The sequence below is a fragment of the Oratosquilla oratoria genome, chromosome 28, assembly GCF_046742065.1.
Source record: "Oratosquilla oratoria isolate Oo_2021 chromosome 28, ASM4674206v1, whole genome shotgun sequence".
In the NCBI taxonomy this organism is placed as follows: domain Eukaryota; kingdom Metazoa; phylum Arthropoda; class Malacostraca; order Stomatopoda; family Squillidae; genus Oratosquilla; species Oratosquilla oratoria.
This window is the reverse complement of record NC_134804.1, coordinates 42,215,601-42,236,844: the sequence shown is the minus strand read 5'-3', so window position 1 is coordinate 42,236,844 and position 21,244 is coordinate 42,215,601. Positions and strand designations below refer to the sequence as shown.

The window sequence follows — 21,244 nt, the reverse complement described above, 5'->3', positions numbered from 1 at the left end:
ACTTGTACTTAATTTTCTTAGCGCCTCCCACTGCTACCACCAATCCCTCCTTTTCCTCCTCCACATTCGACAGCCCTCTAAAATACTCTGCCTAGCTTGCCCTTACTGCCTCCTCTTCTGTTAACATCTGTCCATCTGCGCCTTTTATCTTTTATTAATTAAAATTACTTTCATAAGTTGTGGTAAAAAAGATCCAAGTATACAATCATATGGTATTTTATTTGCAATAAGATTTCGTTAACGTCCCTTCCTATGCTGATCATTTCCTCATTTCCCTAAATGCAAAGTAGCTTTTGACTTTCAGTATAAAACTAATATGTACAGAAATTCCTTTGAGATAAAATATCAACTCAAGGATATTTTCTAAACAAGAATGACAAACTCATTGTCTTTTGAAACAAAGGCAAACTGGTACAGTAAACCCTCATTATACCAAACCTCTTAACATTGAATTTTGGTTATATCAACCCCAGCAAGACCTACTGACCATTAGTCTGATATAACAAACAAGGTCGGCAGATACAGTGCAAGGTTTGGTATGGACGACAGGTGTATGGAAAATATAAACACATTTGTACATAGAGTACATATTTTTGGCTTTAATGACCAATCCCTCCATCCAATTAGATATATCAAGGGTTTGATGTACTGAATAATGAAAATTTAAATGATGTTTAATTAAATAAAAGAAAAGACCAATGGCAGATACCTGCAAATGGGGGTCCCATGAGATGTGCATCACAGGGTATCATGTCCCATTTTAAAAAACCCAAAGGCTCAGTCTCTGGACCAGGCCCAAGATCTCTACCTAATTAAACTATTTCATGCACCTTTTCACCATAGGAGAGCTGACAATCAGCAAACTATCTCCCTTCTTCAACTACAAAAAGCTAGCAACACAGAAACATCCCACACTAATATAATTGTTGCCTTGAGTTTCACTCGCTAGAAGCACTCATCCCACAAGTGGTTGGCAACAGTCCTAAAACCCTTCAATAGATCTATCTAGAAAGAAAATTTGGATTATTGTCCGTTTTGAAATAGTGTGGGAAAGTTTATGTCACCAGCTTACAGTAGTAGTAGGAGGGGATTAATCACCATCTGTTAAAAAGGTGGAGGAAATAGAGTCAAAGTTGATATAAAGAATATTTTAGCTCTCTCTGATGATTGAATGTCAGCCCCTTTGAGCTCCATCTCAAGACAAAGGTAAGGATGCTGACAGGATTTGAAGACAGGTAGCAGGCATCATGGCTGTGTATTTGTAGTCCATGAGACTGGTGGTAACGCTTATGATAATAACTGTTATTAAAGACAAGTGACAGGTACCTGCATGGAGGTGATTCTCTCAGTGTCCATCTTGGAGGACAACCATGCGTCTCACTGGTCATTTGTGACTATTAAACATTAGAAAATACACTGCATCCCTGCTGAAGCAAATGTACACTCAAGTGTAAAGATTAATATATGTTACACATACAGGTATTCATCTATTTACACAATATATGGATTCTTTTGGCTGTCACACCATTAGAAAATGGAGATGATTCCTCTAGAATTACAGCTACCATGGGTACGGGAGGGTGGTGAAACAATACCTATCATATCACAAAAATTTATTCATTTTGCAAATAAACACATACTGCATAATGAATGAACATGTTGTTATTCTACTATATAATAATTGAGTATTAGAAAATGATATGAGCAGTTGTTACAGGAAGTGGGAGTGGTTAGTCTATCGGGCAGCCACTTGGTGGCACACAGGAGGTCGCCAGTGTGCAATTTGAAAATGCGACTGGCCCGCTACACATATGTGATTTGAAAAACAAATAAATTTCTAGTATTGCCATGGTGTGCTAAAATGAAAACACATTAATAAAACACGCATAAATAGACAAATACCTGTAGTTATTTAGCTTCGCATACTCCACACACTAGTACTAGTCTTCTGAGGAACATTCAAAGATGAGAGCGCTCCACACAACATCCTATCAAGTCCCTCAGGATCTTGCACTCAATGACTCTGCCTTCTCATAAAATTATTTAATGAATTCATTCCTCCAGGAAATATTTGTGCCATCCACTTCCAAGTTGTCATAGTACCATTTCCTATTAATCCTGTAAAGTGACAAAAAAGATCATAAAATACAAAACTGAAAAAATAAAATAAAATCATTCTTACCCTGAATCACATTATTTTGATAAAATGATTATATTCAGCAGATTAAAATGGCTACAAGGTAAGTCAATCTGACGGCCACTGACCAGTTACCTGCAAGCCATGGGTCTCCTGCAAGGTAGATCTGGGGCAATGGACTGATGGTTTGATTTAACTGGTTACCATTTAAGTGTGATTATGCATTTAGTTTCAAGTAGTACAATAATTCTCTATCACACCTGTGTGAAATACAGTACCTGCATTCAGCACCACATTTTTGGGACCTGCATCTGGGGCATGGGAAGTGACACCCTGGACAAGTACTCTGAAGACAATCACACAGGTCTTTTCCAGTAGCTATTATAGTGCCATCTGGTCCATAGGTAGGCATCAGCTTACGGCTGAAAAAATAGAAATTAAATAAAATAAATATATAAATAAAAAAAAAAGTGGGGTAGAGAGATTTCTCTCTTAACCATGCCCATACAAAAACACTACTTTTTTATCAGTAAGATAGGTACTTTCTACCAAACTTTTAAATATCTTTTACATCCACGAGGTAAGGACCAATGATGGGTACCCAACTGTGGTGGTCTTGCAAGATGGACAACAGAGAGAAATACCTCCTAGCTACACATCTTGAAACCCTTCAAGTCTCTTACCTCTATCAGTCCCAAAGGGCTGATATGCAGTCAATACCCCCATTTAACCACTTTAGTACGATGATGCCTATGTACGCGTCATGAGCCACAAGTGGGTACATGAAAAGTACCAGCATTGGCGTCTTGATTATATATATTTTTTGTAGTTATACGAGTTGCCCCTGGATTCTGAGAACTAGTTTGATCAAATTTTCTGTGTTTATTATTACTCAGAGTAAAAGAGAACGAGTAATACAGTAGTGGCTTTATATTTTGTAATGTAAGTAATGTGATGCATTGTACATATGGCAGCCAATGCTGAAAGCGAGAATTTGACCCATACTGAAGTGGTTAAGGAATACATAAATTTGAGGATAAACTTGATCATTGGAGACGGAGATAGGATCCCACTAAAGTAGCCCCTTTCCTGTATATTACAATTAGGTAAATATATACCATTTTTTCTTATGAAACATATCCTCTATAAAATCAATTCCTATTTTTCACACAACTACTGTAACACTTGGAAATTATCTAGATCTATCAATATAGAAGGGAAGCTCACTGTCTGAGCAGGTTAGGGCATTGTTACTTGCAGCAAAGATCGAGGGATTGGCGGTTCAAATCCTGCCACCAGCGGAGTTGAACCAAGGGCATGGTTCATCAAATTCCATGCTACAAAGTCCTCTGTAAGGGGCACCATCCCAGTCTTCCAACGGGGGGAGTTTGTGACGTTAAACCATATCATATCATTAATATACCAAAAGGCTTCTTCCCTCTTATAAGAGAGGTAGTCAGCCAAGACATCCATGCCACCCATCCCACTTCCGTCCACCACCCATCCGTTTCCCTCTCCTCTTAGTCCCTCGTGGATGAAGGGTCATCCCTTGTCTGGGTCAGAAACAATGTAGCATGATGAAGCACATCCATATCAGGGCCCCATTGTTGTGGAAACAAACCTAGGTAAAAAGTGCCCTAAAAGTTTACAGCAAACCTACATACATTAGAACAACTAAGATTCTGTAAAGAAAATATACCATATATCTCTATATACTAAAAGGTTTCTCCTCTCCCCTCTTATAAGGGAGGTAGTCAAACAAGGTATGCAACCACTTCATACCCATTACCTAAGTGAAGTATATAAATAAAGTATGCAACTGGCAGTTGTTATCAAGTCTGGAAAGTAATACTATGTGAGGATGGAGTGAAATGTTGCACTAATAAGTACAACATTTTGCTTGATGATAAAGCTGTAACAAGCAAAACGTCATATCAATAAAGGCCCCATCCTCAAATGGCGTTTCTTTTGATAAATGAAAAAACATAGGACCGTATTCTGAAACGAATTTTCAGTGCCCAAGACCAAATGACATGACAACTATGACCCATATTCCCTGTGAGCATAAGGCTGATGATACAGAAAGCGTAACTTCTCAGACATCCAAGGATATGGCTGATATGTCTTAATTCAAAAGGAGTGCAGTTATACATACCTATATTTGTCATGAAAATAATTGACCTTCTTCTTCTTCCTCCTAACTCTCTCGCTTGCTCTAGGATTGCCGCTCTCTAGGAGGGCGTTCTCCTCATTCAACATTAATGTTCGAATGAGATTCTGTAGAAATATGGGAATACAACATTTCACTTAAAAGGGTAACAGATTTGCATTATCATGTCACATATGTTCCAAGGTTTAACAAGGTTTCTTATAAACAACTCAATGGAAAGGTTACACTAACGACCTTTCATGAAGCAAGGGTATCATGCAAAATCTAAGAAAATGAAGAGGAAAAATAATTACTATTTAAGGACTAAACTATAACAAGCTAAATATGATGGAATACAAACCAAGTTTTCTTCTGCAGGCTGTTCTGTGACATTCTAAAATTACAAAAAGGGAGGAGCTTCAAATAATGGCAGAGATGAATCACAGCAATATATAAGCAATATGTCAAATCTTTAAAATAAACCAGAAAAAGCAAGCAAGCATGTCAAAATAATAGATTTACAAAAGACATTGGAATCTAATAAATGAAGACAATGGAAAATGCTACATTCTTCTAACAAAATTATTCTAGAAGCTCTAAGGTCTGTTCTAAACACTCACTCATTCACACAAATGCACACATATTCACAAGCACCATACTGAAGACAATATGAGAACAGCCACGAGGCCGGATGGGATCTTAAACATTAACATAAAGGACTGGAAATATGCTTGCCTTCTCCCTTCCACGTTTGACAGGCATTCCTCTTACATCCAATGCCCCCTTCACCCCATCTGTTTACCTTATCCTTGGTCTTCCCCTCCAGTTCCATCCATCTCAACCTTCCAAAACCTTTTTTCCCGTATTCCTTCTCTTATTTCTGCCATATGTCCAAACTATCTAAGCATATTTTCTATCTACTCTATATGCCTCTTTCCACCCCTGCTCTCCACCTCACCTCAACATTTTTCACTCTTTCCATCCTTGTAACAACTACCATACTTCTTAAACCATTTCTCTTCTTTTCCTTTCTGCCTCCTTCAATTCCAAGTTTCTGTTCCATGTGCATAATCACTCCCCTGTACAGTATCCTCTTGTATTCATACTAAATACTTATTTCTCATGATACTTTTCAGTCCCACCAAAAATTGACCGGCTTCCCTTACTCTATAATTCACTTCAACTCCCACTTCTCTATTTCACATTATATGAAAACCTAAACACAAAGCTTTCCACTTCTTCCTGCATCTCACACTTTACTCTCACAACTCCTTATAAATTTAATCACATTTACTTACAGTTTCCTCCTCTCAAATAACATTTAAAGGACAAAAAAATAGCTAGAATCCGATATCATACAATCAATTGTGACAAACCATAAAATGATTTTAGGTAATGAAATTTGTTGAGTATATAAATGATTAACTGTACAATGACATATGCTTAAATTTCCTCACAAAGTAGCATAGTGCAAACAACACTCCTATAAGAACATGACTTTACTAAATTCTTCTGCCAAACTCAATAATACATCAGTCATTCATTAAACAAAACATGTTAAAAAAAAAAAAAATCCTATATTGTACTTTCACAAACAGACAACACTGATATAACATGCAACAATAAATAAGCCATTCTTCTACTACAATGCACTTGTACACTACCGAAAGAATGCAGACACTCTCCTATCACCCACCATATCAGCTTCTCGGTCATCATCATCCTCCCCATTCGCCTTCTTAGTGTGTGACCTTGTCTGTTTAGCTTTGAGACCTTCCTCTTCATCTAGGAGACCCTGTATATGATGGAATTTTTGCACAATCAGAAGCATAAGATGAGAAGTAAAGCATAAGATAAAGGATGCAAAATGGAGAGCAGACGTGACATGGGGGAGGCGTATGACAGAAATATTTTAAAGTAATAAAAAGATGTTTTGGAGGGAATTTAAGAGAGGAAGGGGAGGCGAATCAAGTAGAGAAGAAAGCGTAAAAGGTGCACATGGAGAGATGATAATGGAAGAGACGGCAGTAAGAGGAAGATGGGCTGAGTATCTTAGGGAATTCATAAACGTGAAGAAGGATAGAGAGAGAAAGGTAATTGCAGTGGGAAGCACTAAGAAAATAAGTGATGAATAAGGAAAATGGGAAAGCAATAAGAAAAGATGAGCTGCAAGCAGTTATTAACCCCTTCAATACAGGCCACATCGCACATCTGGCAGCATTAGCTGCCAGACGTTGCGTCATAATACAGGAGTCCCTCAAATAATGCAGGGATTAGGTTCCTGAAATTACCGAGTATGACCAAATCTGCGTATGCTGACTTTCCACATTAAATACCGAGAACCGTATGTATGTGTATGTGTACGTGTGTGTGTGTGTGTGTGTGTGCATGCACGTGTATGTGGTGTATGTATGTGGCGTTTGTGGCGTATATGCATATGTGTATGTGGCGTATATACATGTGTGTGTATGTGGCGTATACACATTGTGTGTGTGTGTGGCATATGTATATGTGTGTGTATGTGGCGTATGTATGTGTGTGTGGCGTGTGTGTGTGTGTGTGTGTGTGTGTGTGTGTGTGTGTGTGTGTGTGTGTGTGTATACATATATATATTACAAAGATTACAAAGGCGGAGCATGCCGACAGGGGACCTTTTGGTCCATATCTAGGTCGGATGCGAAAAAAATCATGATAATAAATGAATAAAAAACTATAATAATGTCAATAATTAATAAAATACATAAATACATGCATAGGCATTGATTGTAGGCAGGCAGGTAAGCGCGATTCGTGTAGTCTGGAGACTATTCGTCAGCGTCTGTCTGTCACCGGGCGGGCGCAGGGGAAATGGCTTCGAGTAACAGACATTTGTGCGATGGTGAAATTAGCGTGCAGCTGGGCGAATAATCATCGGTGCGATGGTGAAATTCTCGTAGTACAGGTGGGTGAATCACCCACCGGTGCGATGGTGCAGATTCTGCCTTCGTTTCCTCACTGATGTGGCGTTAAACATGTACAAGTAAGCATGTACGTGCGTGTGTCTGTGTTCGTATTTGTGTGTACACGCATGCACATTCACAACATACACTGGTTGTCTAACACGTGTCTACGTGTGCGTGTCTACACGTGTGTAAGCGTGTATATGTCTGTTTTTGATCTCCCAAACCAGCACCGCCAGTAACAAGAACCTCATAAGAGAAATTAAGACACGACAAGTGCAGTCATTATCAGACTTATTAGTTGTGTTCCAAATGAAAGACACATTACACTTCAACAGGTTAGGGCGGTGAAATTGTTTGCAATGTTGCCGCATGTGTGAGTATGCATGCCCGACTCGGTGCAAATTTTAAAACGGTTCTCTACATTTGAGATGGTTTTGAAATAAAATCCGCGTATGATTGAATCCGTGTTATTCGAATCCGCGTTATTTGAGGGACTCCTGTACTCGCATTATAAAAAATAAAGTTACCGCTGTATTGCTCGTTCTCTTTCACCCATGAATTTTTATAACCATAGAAAATATGATGAAGTCAGTATATAGAGTATGGGGGTCACGCAGGTACAACTACAATAAATATAATCAAGACGCCGACATCGGCATCCTCGCGTACCCACTTGCTCCTCATGACACCTACGTAGGCATCACCGTATGGAAGGGGTTAAAATGATGAGAGCAAATAAGGCACCTGAGATGGATGGGTGTCATGCAGTGTCTCAAGAAGGGCGGTACAGTGATGGTGGACTGGCTGGTGAGGTTGTTTAATGTTTGTCTAAAAAATGGGTAGAGTGGTGGAGGACTGGAGGAGTGCCTGTATAATTCTGCTTTACAAAGGAAAAGGGGACAAATGTGCGGGTAGTAGTTTCAGATGGATCAGTTTGTTGAGTGTAGTTGGGAAGTTAAGGATGTTTTGATCGAGAGGATTAGGAGAGGATCAGAGGGAGTAATTGGTGAGGAACAGTGTGGGTTTAGGAAAGGTAAGGGTTGTGTGGTAAACAGGAAGGCACTGTGGGAGGTATTGCAGATATATGGGATAGGAGGAAAGCTGTTCAGAGCAGCTGAGAATTTTTATGAGAGTAGTAGAGCCTGTGTTAGAATTAGAAATGGAGAGAGTGAGTGGTTTGAAGTAAAGGTGAGACTTCACCAGGGATTGTCATGTCACATTGGCTGTTCAATTTATGCATGGGTGGGGTGGTGCAAGAGATGCAAGGGTAATGGGCCAGGGACTGGAGATGGTTAAAGAAAATGGAGAAAAATGGGACATATGCCAGTTGTTGTTTGCTGACAACACTGCACAACTCTTTAACAGAAGAACCTGACAGCCACAGAAAATTTACCACCACCACTTCCTTATATGATGACCCATCTCCCCATCCACTCAATTTATTGTTATCTATATGCAAGGGGGGCCGGAGAGGGGGGGTCGCCGATTAAATGAAGCGGCCTTGCTGTGGATGTGCTGTGTCTTGCGACACTGCTTCTGACCCAGGGCGGTGGGCAGGGTGCAGGGATGACCCGTCATCCAGGAGGTGCTCAGATGAGAGGGAGGGTGGGAGGGGTGTGGAGTGTATTTAGGGATGAAATGGGTGGGAGTGTTTTTATGCCTTTCCCTTTTTGGCTACCTCCCTTGGAAGGGGGAAAAAGCCTTGGTATATGTATGTATGTATGTATATACAAAAAACTGCAGGTTCCCACTCCCATCCGCCACCCTTTCCTTCCTTTCACCTTAGCTCCTCGTGAATAACAGGTCATCTCTGTATTGAGCCCACTGCCCTGAGTCAGAAACAATGCAGCAAGACACAGTAATTTATTGCAAATGTATCAAATAGGTGTAAGTCTGTTGAAGGCGTTCAAAAGTTTTAACACGAGTAGTAGAGCAAGAGTGGGGGATGGAAGTGAAATAGGTGGGAGAGGGAGCATGCCTTGAATTGGCTACTTCCCTCATAAGGGGGAAGAACTCATTGGTATATAGATACCCAGTAGAGCATGTGTGAGGGTTGGGGATGGAGGAAGTGCATGGTACTACATGATAGTTGTGTGATGTCACCATGGTTGTTCAACACACAATTTTCCAGATCTGAAGGAATCAATACTGATGCAGTTTTCCCTAGATACATATCAAACTTCTCTAGCTATATTTCAAACATGAGAAAGCTTTAGCAAAAGGTAAGGCTGATTTTTAGGGCTTTATGGATTTGGAAAAGGTTTATGATAGGGTTGACAGAGGCACTGTGGGAGATTTTGCGCATATATGGGTCTGGGGGAAAGCTGTTAAGGGCAGACAAATGTTTTTATAAGAGTAGTGTGCTGTGTCTTTTCTGCATTGCTTCTAACCCAGGGCAATGGGCAAGATGCTGGGATGAACCCATCATCCAGGAGAAGCCAAGAGGGAAGGAGGGAGGGAGAAGTGGTGAATGGGAGTGGAGTGGGTGGGGATGAAATGGGTGGGAGTGGAATTATGCCTTTTGACTTTGGCTACCTCCCTTGTAGGGGAGAAAAAACCCTCAGTATATGTATGTATGTAGTAGAGCCTGTGTTTGATTTGGAAATGGAGAGAGCGATTTGAGGTAAAGGCAAAGCTGTGTCAGGGATGTGTCATATCCCCATGGCTGTTTGATGTCTACATATATGGGGTGGTATGGGAGGTAAAGGCAAGAGTAATGGGCAAGGGACTGGAGGTGGTTAAAGAAAATGGAGAAAAGTGGAAGGTGAGCCAGTTGTTGTTTGCCGACAACACTGTACTTGTGGCAGGGTCAGAAGAGGAATTATGGGAGTTAGTGATGGAGTTTGGGAGGGTATGGGATAGGAAAGTTGAAGGTAAATATGGGTAAATGTAAAGTGATGAGATGTACAAGGGGAGAGGATGGCAGCGAATTAGAAGTCTTAAAGGAGAGAAGCTGGAGGAAGTGAATAGTTTTAAGCATTTGGTGTCGCATGTAGCAGGAGATGGAGGAGTGGGAGTGAAAGTAAATTGTAAATTGAGAGAGAGTAAATATCCTGGAGTATTGAAAAGCGTCATGAGAAATAGGCATTTGGGAATAGATGCACAAAGGAAACTATATGAAGGGGTGACTATGCCGATGGTACTGTATGGGGCAGAAACATGGAATTTAAGAGAGGCAGAAAGGAAAAGTTTAAATGTGCGAGATGTCTGAGAAGTATGGTTGGGGTTACAAGGTTGGATAGAGTGAGAAATGAGGAGGTGAGGAGGAGAGTTGGGGTGGAAAAGGAGATGGCAGATTGGACTGATGAAAGAATATTGGGATGGTTTGGACACATGGAATGCATGAGTGAAAAAAGATTAGTAAAAGCGATGTGGAAGGCAGAGATGGAGGGAGTGAGCATGAGGGGATGACTGAGGATGAGGTGGATGGATGGGGTGAATGGGGTGTTGAGCAAGGAAGGGAGGCAAGAGATAGGGGTGAGTAGAGAATGGCTGTGTATAGACGATACTGTGATGCAAGGAAGGAGGGTGGGTAGGGAGTGGTTATGTATGAATATTTTTATGCAGTCTAAAGGGATTTCTCCCTGTCTTCTTTTCTGCTTTAAGGGACAAAGAGGGGGGTTGCCAACTAAGCAAAGCAGCCTTGTGGATGTGCTGTGTCTTGCTGCATTGCTTCTGATGCAGAGTACTGGGCAGGATACAGGGATGACCCATCATACATGAGGAGCTAAGAGGAAAGGGAAGAAAGTGTGGTGGATGGGAGTGGAGTGGGTACTTGCCTTTTGACTTGGCTACCTTCTTTGTAAGAGGGAAAAAAACCCTTGGTATAAAGAACAGAATAAAACATATCAAACTCTCAGTATACAGATGGAAAATACTTACAGGATCATCAACCATCATTTCTTCAACATCAATTTCAACATCATTTTCTTCTATCTGCTCAAAGCCTTCACTTTCTTTGCCTTGCTCCACAAGTCTCCCATCTTTGCCTTCTTCATACGCTGCATCGACCCACGTAAAGTCCTTCATAATTTGTAGACCTAAAGACCCTCTGGCACTTGCTGGTACATCTTCAGGTTTAGGAGGATGTCCTTTCATCGACTCCTGAAAAAAAATCAATCATTCAATCAACCCCTGGTCTCTTTTGCAGAAGACCCATGGCTTCCAGGAAAATGGTAACAGCCTCCAAGTGGGACCAAGTCACTTAGAGAAGAGAAATTGTGTTGTCTGAGGATTGTTAGTGTGGGGCATAGTAATATGATGTGTTCTGTGTCTTTTGTGTGGTGGTTGTATCTCGGGCAGTATGAATCTTTGGAAAGACCTATTCTGTGTTGGTACTGTCTTAATGCTGGATGCTGTCCATAGTACAGATGTGCTAGTGCTGTTTTTGCCAGCTGTGGTAGGATTTTATCTGTGGGACCTATATCTGGTGGGGTTGGAGTACTGGATTTGGCAGTCTTTCTTGAAGGACTTGTTTAGTTACCTAGTTGTGTATGTTTTGTGTAGTTTATGTGGTAGATTGCTGCAAATATTTGAGTCGTATGATGCCGGTGTTTTTTTTTTGTTTTTTGTTTTTTATTCTGTGGTGCTTGTGAAATGTCGTGTGAAGGATGTGTGTTGTTTTGTAATCTATATAAAATAGAGTTCCTGTCATTTTTATGTGATGTTCTATTGGAAGGACTTTGGTTTCTGTATGCAGCTGTCCTATAGGGATGATTTTGGTACATCTTGTTATTATTCTCAGTGCTTCATTCTGTAGTGTTTATAATTGTTTGCATTCAATTTGCTGATTACTGAAAACCATGATGTGGAGGTGTATTCTAAGGTGGTTCTTATGAAATATTTACCGATGGTTTTTAGTTTTTTGTTGTCCAAAGCCAGTGCTAGTGAAGGTTCTCATTTTTCTTTTTTATCTATCATGTCTTTGATATGTAGGATGAGTGTCATAGAAGTATAAAATATTAGTCCCGGAATTTTTAGGTTTCTTTCTGGTGGAAGGGTTTGGCAATTTTTTTTACTATATGGTGATTTTTTTTTATCCACTTTTCTCTGGACTGAGCAATGTTATACTTGATCTCTCTTTTTTTTTTCTCATTTTTTTGGGCTACTGTTACAGACTGTTCAAATAGGCTTAGGTGTTCTTTGCTGCAATTTTGTATTTACTGTGAAGGGTTGTTATTGTCATGTCCTACATATGAGAGAATACTTGTGTTTATTTCTGGTTCAAGAGTTGGGAGATCACTCATGAAGAAGTTGAACAGTAATGGTGAAAGTATTGAATATTAAGGGACTCCATTGTATAGTCTTTTTATACCTGAAACATGGTTGTTTTGGGTCACTCTGCATCTTCCTGCTATAAACTTGGTTAAATCCTCCTGTCATTGGTATGGATACTTTTCTCAATGATATTTTTGCATAGTATGTGTAAGCGGGAAAAGGCCTTTGGTATATGTATACATGTGAAAAAATGAATGAATGAATAAACAAATAAATATTCAGTGCCACAAGTAAATCACTATCTAAGATCAAACATAAAACATCAGAGTTTGTATAACAGATCTAAACTAATGATATACATAACATGTGATCAGTTTAAAGAGTTCTGGCATATGATACAGTAACCTTGAAAGGAAACAAAGAAGCATAAATTCTCAATGTGGCTCCAAACTCCTTTTGTGTGAGGTGCAGATCTTTTAAACTTAAGAAATCCCTGGTTACATATTCCAGAACAGACATGCAAAAACTAAGCATGAGCTGTACAACCTACCTTGATGTATTCCGGGAGATACCTGGCTAAATTGTTGTACAAAGCTTCAGATATTGGGCACCGCTCTAGTATGATGCTCACCCAACAAGCTTTGCACCGCACCTTAACCCATTCATCTGACTCCTTGCATCTGCAATTAAAACACGTCACAATAGTATTTAATCACTTCACAATCTTAAACCTCCATTCAGGACGCCATCCCTTATTACCTCCTCTTCTACCAATGGGTCCCATAATGACAAATCAAACGACCTGGCAACAGCAGGAGGATGAGGAAAAGGAAAAATGACATCTGCTATGGAAGGGGTTCACAGATAAATAAAATAGTATGGGAACAACCAATATATAGAATACATCACCTGATAAAGGGTTGAAATAAACAGCAACACATACTCAAACTCACTCCAAACATGGCATGACCCCCCCCCCCCAACACCATCTATGTACCAAGGGCCTCTTCCCCTTTTTAAGGGAAGTAATCAACTAAGGCATGCATTCAACCCCAAACCATTCCACTCCCATCCATCACCCATTTGTTTCCCTCTCCTTTTAGCTCCTCCTGGATCAAGAACCATCCCTATACGATGGTGGGTTTAATGTCACAAACTCCCTCCTACTGGAAGGGTAAGACAATGCCCCTCACAGAGAACTTTGTAGTGTGGAATTTAATGAACCATGCCCTTGGTTCAACTTCACCGGTGGCAGGATTCAAACCGCCATCCCCTCAACATTTGCTGCAAGTAACAACGCCCTATCCCGCTCAGCCAGCGAACTTCCAGTATATGTATGCTAAATACAATGGCACTTACCGTCCTCTTTTATTACAGTACACTTTCCATGGGTACTTCTTGAACTTCTGGTAAAACTGACGACATGCTTCACAAACTACGACTCCTGAGATTCGTGTAATCCCACGATGAATTGAATACACACGCTCAAGGTTACAAACACCACACACAACTCTGATGCGCTTCATCTTGTTCCAGTTCTTGAAACCTGTTGATGGGATGAAAATTCTTAATGTTTCAAACAAGTTAACGACATTCAATGATTAACTGCAATATACTGTAACATATATGATGCTTGGATGGGGCTTGGAACAGATTCACATGACAAATAATTTGGTTAACAGTTAATGAACAAGGCTCCAGAACAAATTAAGTTCATATACACAGTATTTTCTTTTTCTTTTTTGTAAATCTCTCTCTTGTATACAATCATTAAACAAGTACTATCTTTAATAATTATAAATAATCTAACATTTTTTAAATAGATCTACAGGTATATTTTCTATTCTACAAGTTTTAGATAAGGGTGTCTCACAATAAATTTCTTTATTTTCTTCACTACTTTGAGCCACTATCTCTTCTTCTGAAAAAAGATGATCTTTACATGAGGGCTTTGACCACCAATGAGGAATCAAGTCTAACTAACTGGTTCATAGCAACTGTACAAGTGGTGTTACAACAGATAAATCAAGATGACTATCACTTCCGCAATATAAAGATTGTGCCACATTCAGTCACTATAGAATGTTATGGCAATGAATCTGCCACAATATTACACCACATTAGAGCAGCTTTCTTATTCCCCTTTTACACTAGCTCTTTCTGATGCAAAAAAATAAATAAATAAAGACCCTAATCTTACACAAAATACTTCCTTAACCACATAATCTAACCTAATGATTCTAACCGCCTAATCTAGCCCGATAATTATCTCAAAAGGTGCAAAATCTAGTTATTACACATAATGAAGAACAATATTAACACAAGGCCTGTTTACCACCAGAAATACTAGTAGGAATGTTTTGCTGGGTCCAGAAACAGCCAAACCCTACCTTATTTTATATTTTCAGTCAATTCTAATTGCATTCTATTTCAACTAATGAGATATGGTCCCCTACATACCCTAAAACAGGACAACTCAACTCAACGTGTAAGGGACCTTGGCATAAATATCAGCAACAATGTCTCATTCACCTACCACAAATTGCATCCGAGCTTGATATATAAGTAATATTCTAGAATCACGTAAACAAGGATATTTTACATGAAATTTAAAAGTCCAGTAGCTCCGGACTTTTTTCAAATGTAAAAAAAAGAAAAAAGTGAAAAATGTGTTTGCATGATACTGGAATAGAACTGAAATGTGATCGGATGAATATTGAGAACCTCCCAGAACAAGATCTAATTCCTATATACAGACCCTTTGAAAAGTACTGGTTTTTCCAAGGATATACTATTCTTGTTAGCTATGGTCACTTCATCAATTAGAGTAAATAACAAAACTGGAATCCCTATAGAGAAGTCTCAATAGCAGAATCAGTGATGTGGAGCAATTCTATTACTAGGTCAAAGTGAAGGTACTTCTTCAAAGAACAAGTGAATAATATATAAAAATTTATGCGTGGTAAATCCTAGAAGGTTTTGTGTCAAAGACTATCAGAAACCTCTAAGGTGTCACTAGTGACTAGTTGAAGCACCGGTTGGACAAACAACCACAGTTGGGCACATTACCGCCAGACAGGTAGTGTGTTACCAAAAAATCTGGGGTGCATTTTCATCAATGCGTTACCGATTCTAATTTCCTTAGAGCAGTCCACATTACTGCTTACATGTACATATACTAAGAAAACTAAAATATGTAATGCACTGATGAAAATGCACCCTGCAGTAATGCGCCCAGCTCTGCAAATAGCTGGCATTAGACAGGATAAACCCCCGACACCTTGCAGCTTAAGAACTACTAACAACTCCAACATCAACTTGCAGAGTATTAAAGAAATAGGGTACTATTCTAATGCCATGCAAACACATTTTTCACTTTTCTTTTTCACATCTGAAAGACCTATTATCTATTGCTATGGATGGAATAGGTTAGGTTTGGTTAAGCTAGGTTAGGAGCAATTGGATAACACAAGTTTCACGTTCAATATCTGTGTTGGCAGGATTCTAGAATTCAACCAGAAACAGAAATGCTGATCACAACAGGATCCCACTTTTGCAGAGTCCACTGAGGATGAAATTTGAAAAAAAGTAAAACAAAGTATTCTGATGTACTATTACTGTATTATAATTGTATTGTCATTGAGCTGATAAAATTTTATTCTGAGGATTCTGTCAATTAAACTTAAAGTCCATTTATGGTCAAGAAAATATTAATGTACCTTCATACAGATTTACTAAATCTTCTACTATGGGCACACTAGAGTCGTGACAAAATTGCCGAACAATCGACAACTACCGATCGGCTTGAGATCACCTAATTATGCAAAAGCAATATTGGTTTGTCCTCTCGAATCAAAACAATTTGGACACTTGGGACCCATTTTCACTTACGAAAATATATACCTAATTTGATTTACATATACATTTGGTGTTTTGGTACTTATTTCGAAAATACTTACAACCACCATCAAATTATCCACTTCTACCACCTCTGGACTCTTCGAACCACTGTTTTGTTGTGTTTACATATGACGTCACGACTCACAAGCCGCCGCTATAAAATATTTGCACAGAAATATGCGTTTTTTCGTCCAAGGCTCCTTTTCGTGAGCGCCACTTCATTAATTCACTATTAATTCAGCCCCTGTTTATGTGTAAATACTCCATATTATCACCAATAAGCTGCGTTAAATCATTACCATCAATTGGGACCATACACAAGGGAGCGCGTAGCTTCACTCGCACGCTTGTGCTAGTCCCGTGGAGCTAGTCCCACGCAGCTGCCCTTTTCACTGCAAATAGCTCTCGACAGGTTCGATTTACTTGCCCCAACCATGAACTTTCTGGGTCCCTTCATCTCCCCAATCCAAGGTTGCCTCTTGTGGAGGCAACCCTCCTAGTAGGATCCACACCAGGGAATCGTGTCGCATGTCCATATAGCCAGAGTTGCATTCACGAATTATGCTGGTAACTGACCTAGACTGAGCCTCACAGTACACTCTCTGGTTTTATATGAAATCATTCCAGCGATACACCAAAGAGAATGTACTGAGGCTGCAGCATTGGAGTCACAGGCTCATTAGGAACTCTTCCAGAAATTCGTCCATGTAAGTACATGGAAGATACCTCATGCTTCTCCGACGGCACTTGGTAACAATGACATCGAAACAACACTTCAAATCGGTATTCAATGCCTATGTCTCACAGTCGTACAAGACAGGAAGCACAGGTCTTGTTAATCTGGGACAAGAGAAACACAAGAGGACATGGAAAATGAACATAGCTACAGAAGAGATCTGAAGAAAAACAGTTTGCCACATAGAGTGGTGGACACTTGGAACTGGGCGAAAAAATAGTGTGCGCAAAAATCATTCATGATTTTAAGAGCAAACTAGACACTTCAAGATACAAAGGCGATACCACGAGTGTAGTTCCCCTTCCCGCAAAATACAACTAGGTAAATCCAAGTGACTTGAAGATTCGAATCTTAATCCTCCTGCATAAATAACGACAACGCCGTATACTTTGGTTGGGTGACTCCATAATTCTAGGGGCAGTGACAATCCTTCGAAGTACTTCCTGACATGACCCACCATTGATATGCACTACACTATCAAGGCATGTAAGGCTTTCCAGGACCCCAATGTTCTCGCCACGTGCATGGACAGACTGAACCATGTCATCCAGTAACCCCTCAAATTCCTGGACCTTCGTTTTGATCCGCGAGACCTCAAGTCCAAGCGGCCCCGCCTCCCTGTGCAGTGACTCGAGGGCTGCAACCAGGACCCACAACGACTCCGCACGGACAGCATCATCAACAAACACAAGGTCATTAACCTTGATGTTGCGAATGGATGTCCCGCAAGACATTGATCGACAATTCTACCTAATACCCAGTCAATGCAGGTTTGGAAAAGTGTAGGAGTGAGGACATACCCTTGCCTCACTCCTGAATTAACAGGAAGATGCTAGACACGCCTCCATATTTTACAACACTCTTTGTCCCATATTATAAGCCACATATCAAGTCAATAATCCTTGCAGTAACCCTACGGATCAGCAGAAGATCTTAGGTCACTCCACGATTCACCGAACTAAACGTCTTCTTGAGATCAACATAAGCTGCAAGAAACCCTTGTTGAAACTCAGTCGGCGTTTTACAAGAATACGAAGCGCTAGGATTCGATCAGTGGTTGACTTACCTGGCGTGAACTCAGACTGTTCAGACTTTATACTTCTTCCATTATCTGAGTGACCCATAGGATGTGGCCGGCAAAACCAGCAGCGTTGCCAAGTCTAAACCATCTTCAAAGAACCCGTGACAGCAATAGATGAGCAAGCACCATACCTGGCACATTGAGCAGTGTAATGCCACGGTAGCTATTGCAGTCTTGCCGGCCCTCTTTCCCTTTCCATATAGGGACAACCAGACCCCTTTTCTAGTCAAAGGGAATGGTACCGGACTGTCAGACAACAGATAGTACCGCACGCAACCCGCGAATCGTGGCATCACCTCCAGCTTTCAGCAACTCCGCACTAATGTTCCAGATGCCGGGTAGTTTTCTATCCTTTACATTACAGCCTTTTTGACCACTGTCGGAAAGGGCACCATCGAAGGGAAGCTGTCCGCTTGTAGGGTCACCCATGAGCAACTGCTCAAAGTATTCGGCAAATGGGATACAGTACTCCACACCTTACACTGGCTCGACATCAGCTGTTCGGATTGTGCTCCTCTGGGTCACAGATCTGGAGCGGAGTTTTTTTCAGGGGTCGGTAAACAGATCTGAGGTCATTTGCATCAAAATGGCCCTCGGCATCCCCAGCAATTCCCCTAATCCTCTCCTTATCCATTCTCATGGGAGCTGCTATTCTGACAGCACGACCTAATTATACTCTCCAATATTTCCCGCGATGCCACAACACTCCTCGACCTTGGGTGCTCTCCAACGCACTCCTCGGCAGCTCTTATATTTTCACGTTTTAAAGTGTCGTTCTTCAGGATCCTCACGTGAGCCAAGTAATTCAAACCGATTACAGATTACTACTACACATTCCTGGACACACGCATCATCCCTGAATTTCTCCTGATGAAACCTAGATGGGTTACATCTCGGGATTCTCCTGAATTTGATACGCAGTCTGAGTGTTGCGACCACAAGTTTGTGATTGGTTCCAAATAATTCAGCACTTCTATTAACCCCGCAGTTCTGTAAGATCTTCCAACAAATGCTAAAAAGTATGTAATCGACCTCCTTGGCCACTCCTCCGGCATTACTATACTATGTCCATTGACGTGGTTCTCGTCTCTGGAACCAGGAACAGCTTCTGGACTTTGCAAAGTTCAGGAGAAAACTGTTGATGTTCCTGGTTCTGCCAAAGTGGCAATAACCACAGTGAAGTCGTCTAGAACAATAAGTGTGTCTTATGGCGGGCACCGATCAACTATAGATTCGAACTTGGCATATATTCCAATAAGAGAGATGAAGGTCAATGTGTGCTTCAACCTCACCAGCATCATATGCTCACCAACCAGAGTAACCTTTACAACAGCGCGTTCCAGTCGGCTAGATATGCCTACAGCTACTCTCGCGCAGTGGGTCCTATCGGTTCTGCCCGACCAGAAGTAAGTGCAACTCTCACTGCTGATCTTGACGCTGACTGGTCTTCTCACCTCTGAGCCACTATATCCAATCCAAGGTTCCTGAGCTCCGCCGATAAAAAGGGTATTCGATTATCTTGGGAGAATGTTCCATAGGCTCAAACGGAGAGCCCGTCGGATGTTCATCCCAGGCCTGGTTCGAGGTGCTTGTGCCTCATTTGCAACACCCCGGCACCCCGCACAGCGGGTTTGGTGATTTTGATGGGGGCAGGTTGCAAGCCCGTCCCCACCATATGTGTCCAGTATGGTTGCCATGAACATAAGCCTGTGATTCACCCTCCCACCACCGAGCCCAACAAGGGGAGACCAGGATTTGGTTATACATATGAATCCAAGAGTCCCAGGGGTCATGAAAGAATATACATACCCACCGCCTTAACACTAGGGGAAGACAGTCGTGGACTGTACGGCGTCGGACCAGGCGGTAGTTGTTTGACTCTGGGCGTGCCTGACCCACAGATTGAAATAAATCAGCCCAGCCGATTGACCTCTCCGAGCTAAGAGGGGGCCACATGTCCTATCCTGAATAGAGGACCAGAGAAGCTTGATGCTAATTCGGGGGTGTGGGGGTAGGGGGGCACCTCAGTGCAGTGAGGCCACGCGGGTTCAATTTCGTTGAGTGTGCTATATAATTCTGCATTTCTTTTCTTCAAGACGCTTGTTCATATCAGAGGCATTGTGTATTAAAGAATCCTCCCCTAGAATTAACATTTAAGTGGATAACCAATATACTCTTTACTGAGCATGTTCTTCACCTTATACGCCAGGAGGCGCTTAGCTACGGCCGAAGTCGTCACTTTTGATTACAAAGGAAGAGCATGCCGACATGAGACCTTTTGGTCCATAACTAGGTCGAATTAATAAATAAAAAATAAACAAATAGGGAAGTAAATAAACAAATGAACAATAATTATAATAAACAAACAGAAAAATAACAACAAATCATAATAATACATAGATAACAAAAATAGAGATAGATAATAATGAATAGATAAATAATGATAAATCAATAAAACAAAATTAATTTTTGGCAGGCGTAACAGCGCATTTCTAAGGTGCTTATCTAAATTAATCTTAAAACTTCAAACTATACTACATTGCACTGTCTCTGCAGGAAGTTTATTCCACTCATTTACTAAACAGTTGGGAAAGTTGTTTCTTCTCACTTTCAAATTATACTTTCTAACAGTTTGAGACCATTATTTCTTGTCTAATTCACATATGGTGTGAAAATTTCATCACTTTTGATGTTGTCAGTTCCCATTAGAATCTTAAAGACATGTATCAAATCACCCCTGAGTCTACACTTTTTTAAGGAAAACAGTCATATGTTTTAGTCAATTTTCATATTTGTATCTGATATTTGGAATCAGTTTTGTGATTCACTGTAGTACTTTTTCTGATCTGTCAGTGCCTTTAATGAGATTCAGTGACCATAAGGAAACAGCATATTCCATATGTGGATGAACCAACAATTTATATAGCTTGTTAATGACAGATGGACTTTTAAAATCAAAAGATAACGCTATCAGTCGTAAAATCTTATTTGCCTCCTCTGAGGCAGAAGTACTCTGCTTAGATAATTTGAGATCATCACTGATAATTATCAGTGATCTTTCTCACTATCCACTTTTGTTAAT

At 40.5% G+C, this 21,244-nt stretch overlaps 1 protein-coding gene across 5 annotated transcripts; it reads right to left on the bottom strand.

The window, feature by feature from the left end:
* Positions 1-200: 200 nt before the first annotated feature.
* LOC143040340 (uncharacterized) lies at positions 201-16,675 on the bottom strand. Of its 5 annotated transcripts, none has more exons than XM_076211299.1 (9): positions 16,645-16,675; positions 13,805-13,991; positions 12,996-13,125; positions 11,111-11,332; positions 5,983-6,081; positions 4,648-4,680; positions 4,293-4,414; positions 2,416-2,559; positions 201-2,118 (listed from the first exon to the last, which is right to left on the bottom strand). In XM_076211299.1, exons 1-9 carry the CDS (start codon positions 16,658-16,660, stop codon positions 2,040-2,042), a joined length of 1,032 nt encoding a protein of 343 aa, XP_076067414.1. In that variant the 5' UTR covers positions 16,661-16,675; the 3' UTR covers positions 201-2,039. The 5 variants fall into 5 exon arrangements, with proteins under 5 accessions (XP_076067414.1, XP_076067416.1, XP_076067417.1 ...); XM_076211301.1 differs by lacking the exon at positions 16,645-16,675 and adding an exon at positions 16,405-16,488; XM_076211302.1 differs by lacking the exon at positions 16,645-16,675 and adding an exon at positions 14,982-15,104.
* Positions 16,676-21,244: the final 4,569 nt, after the last annotated feature.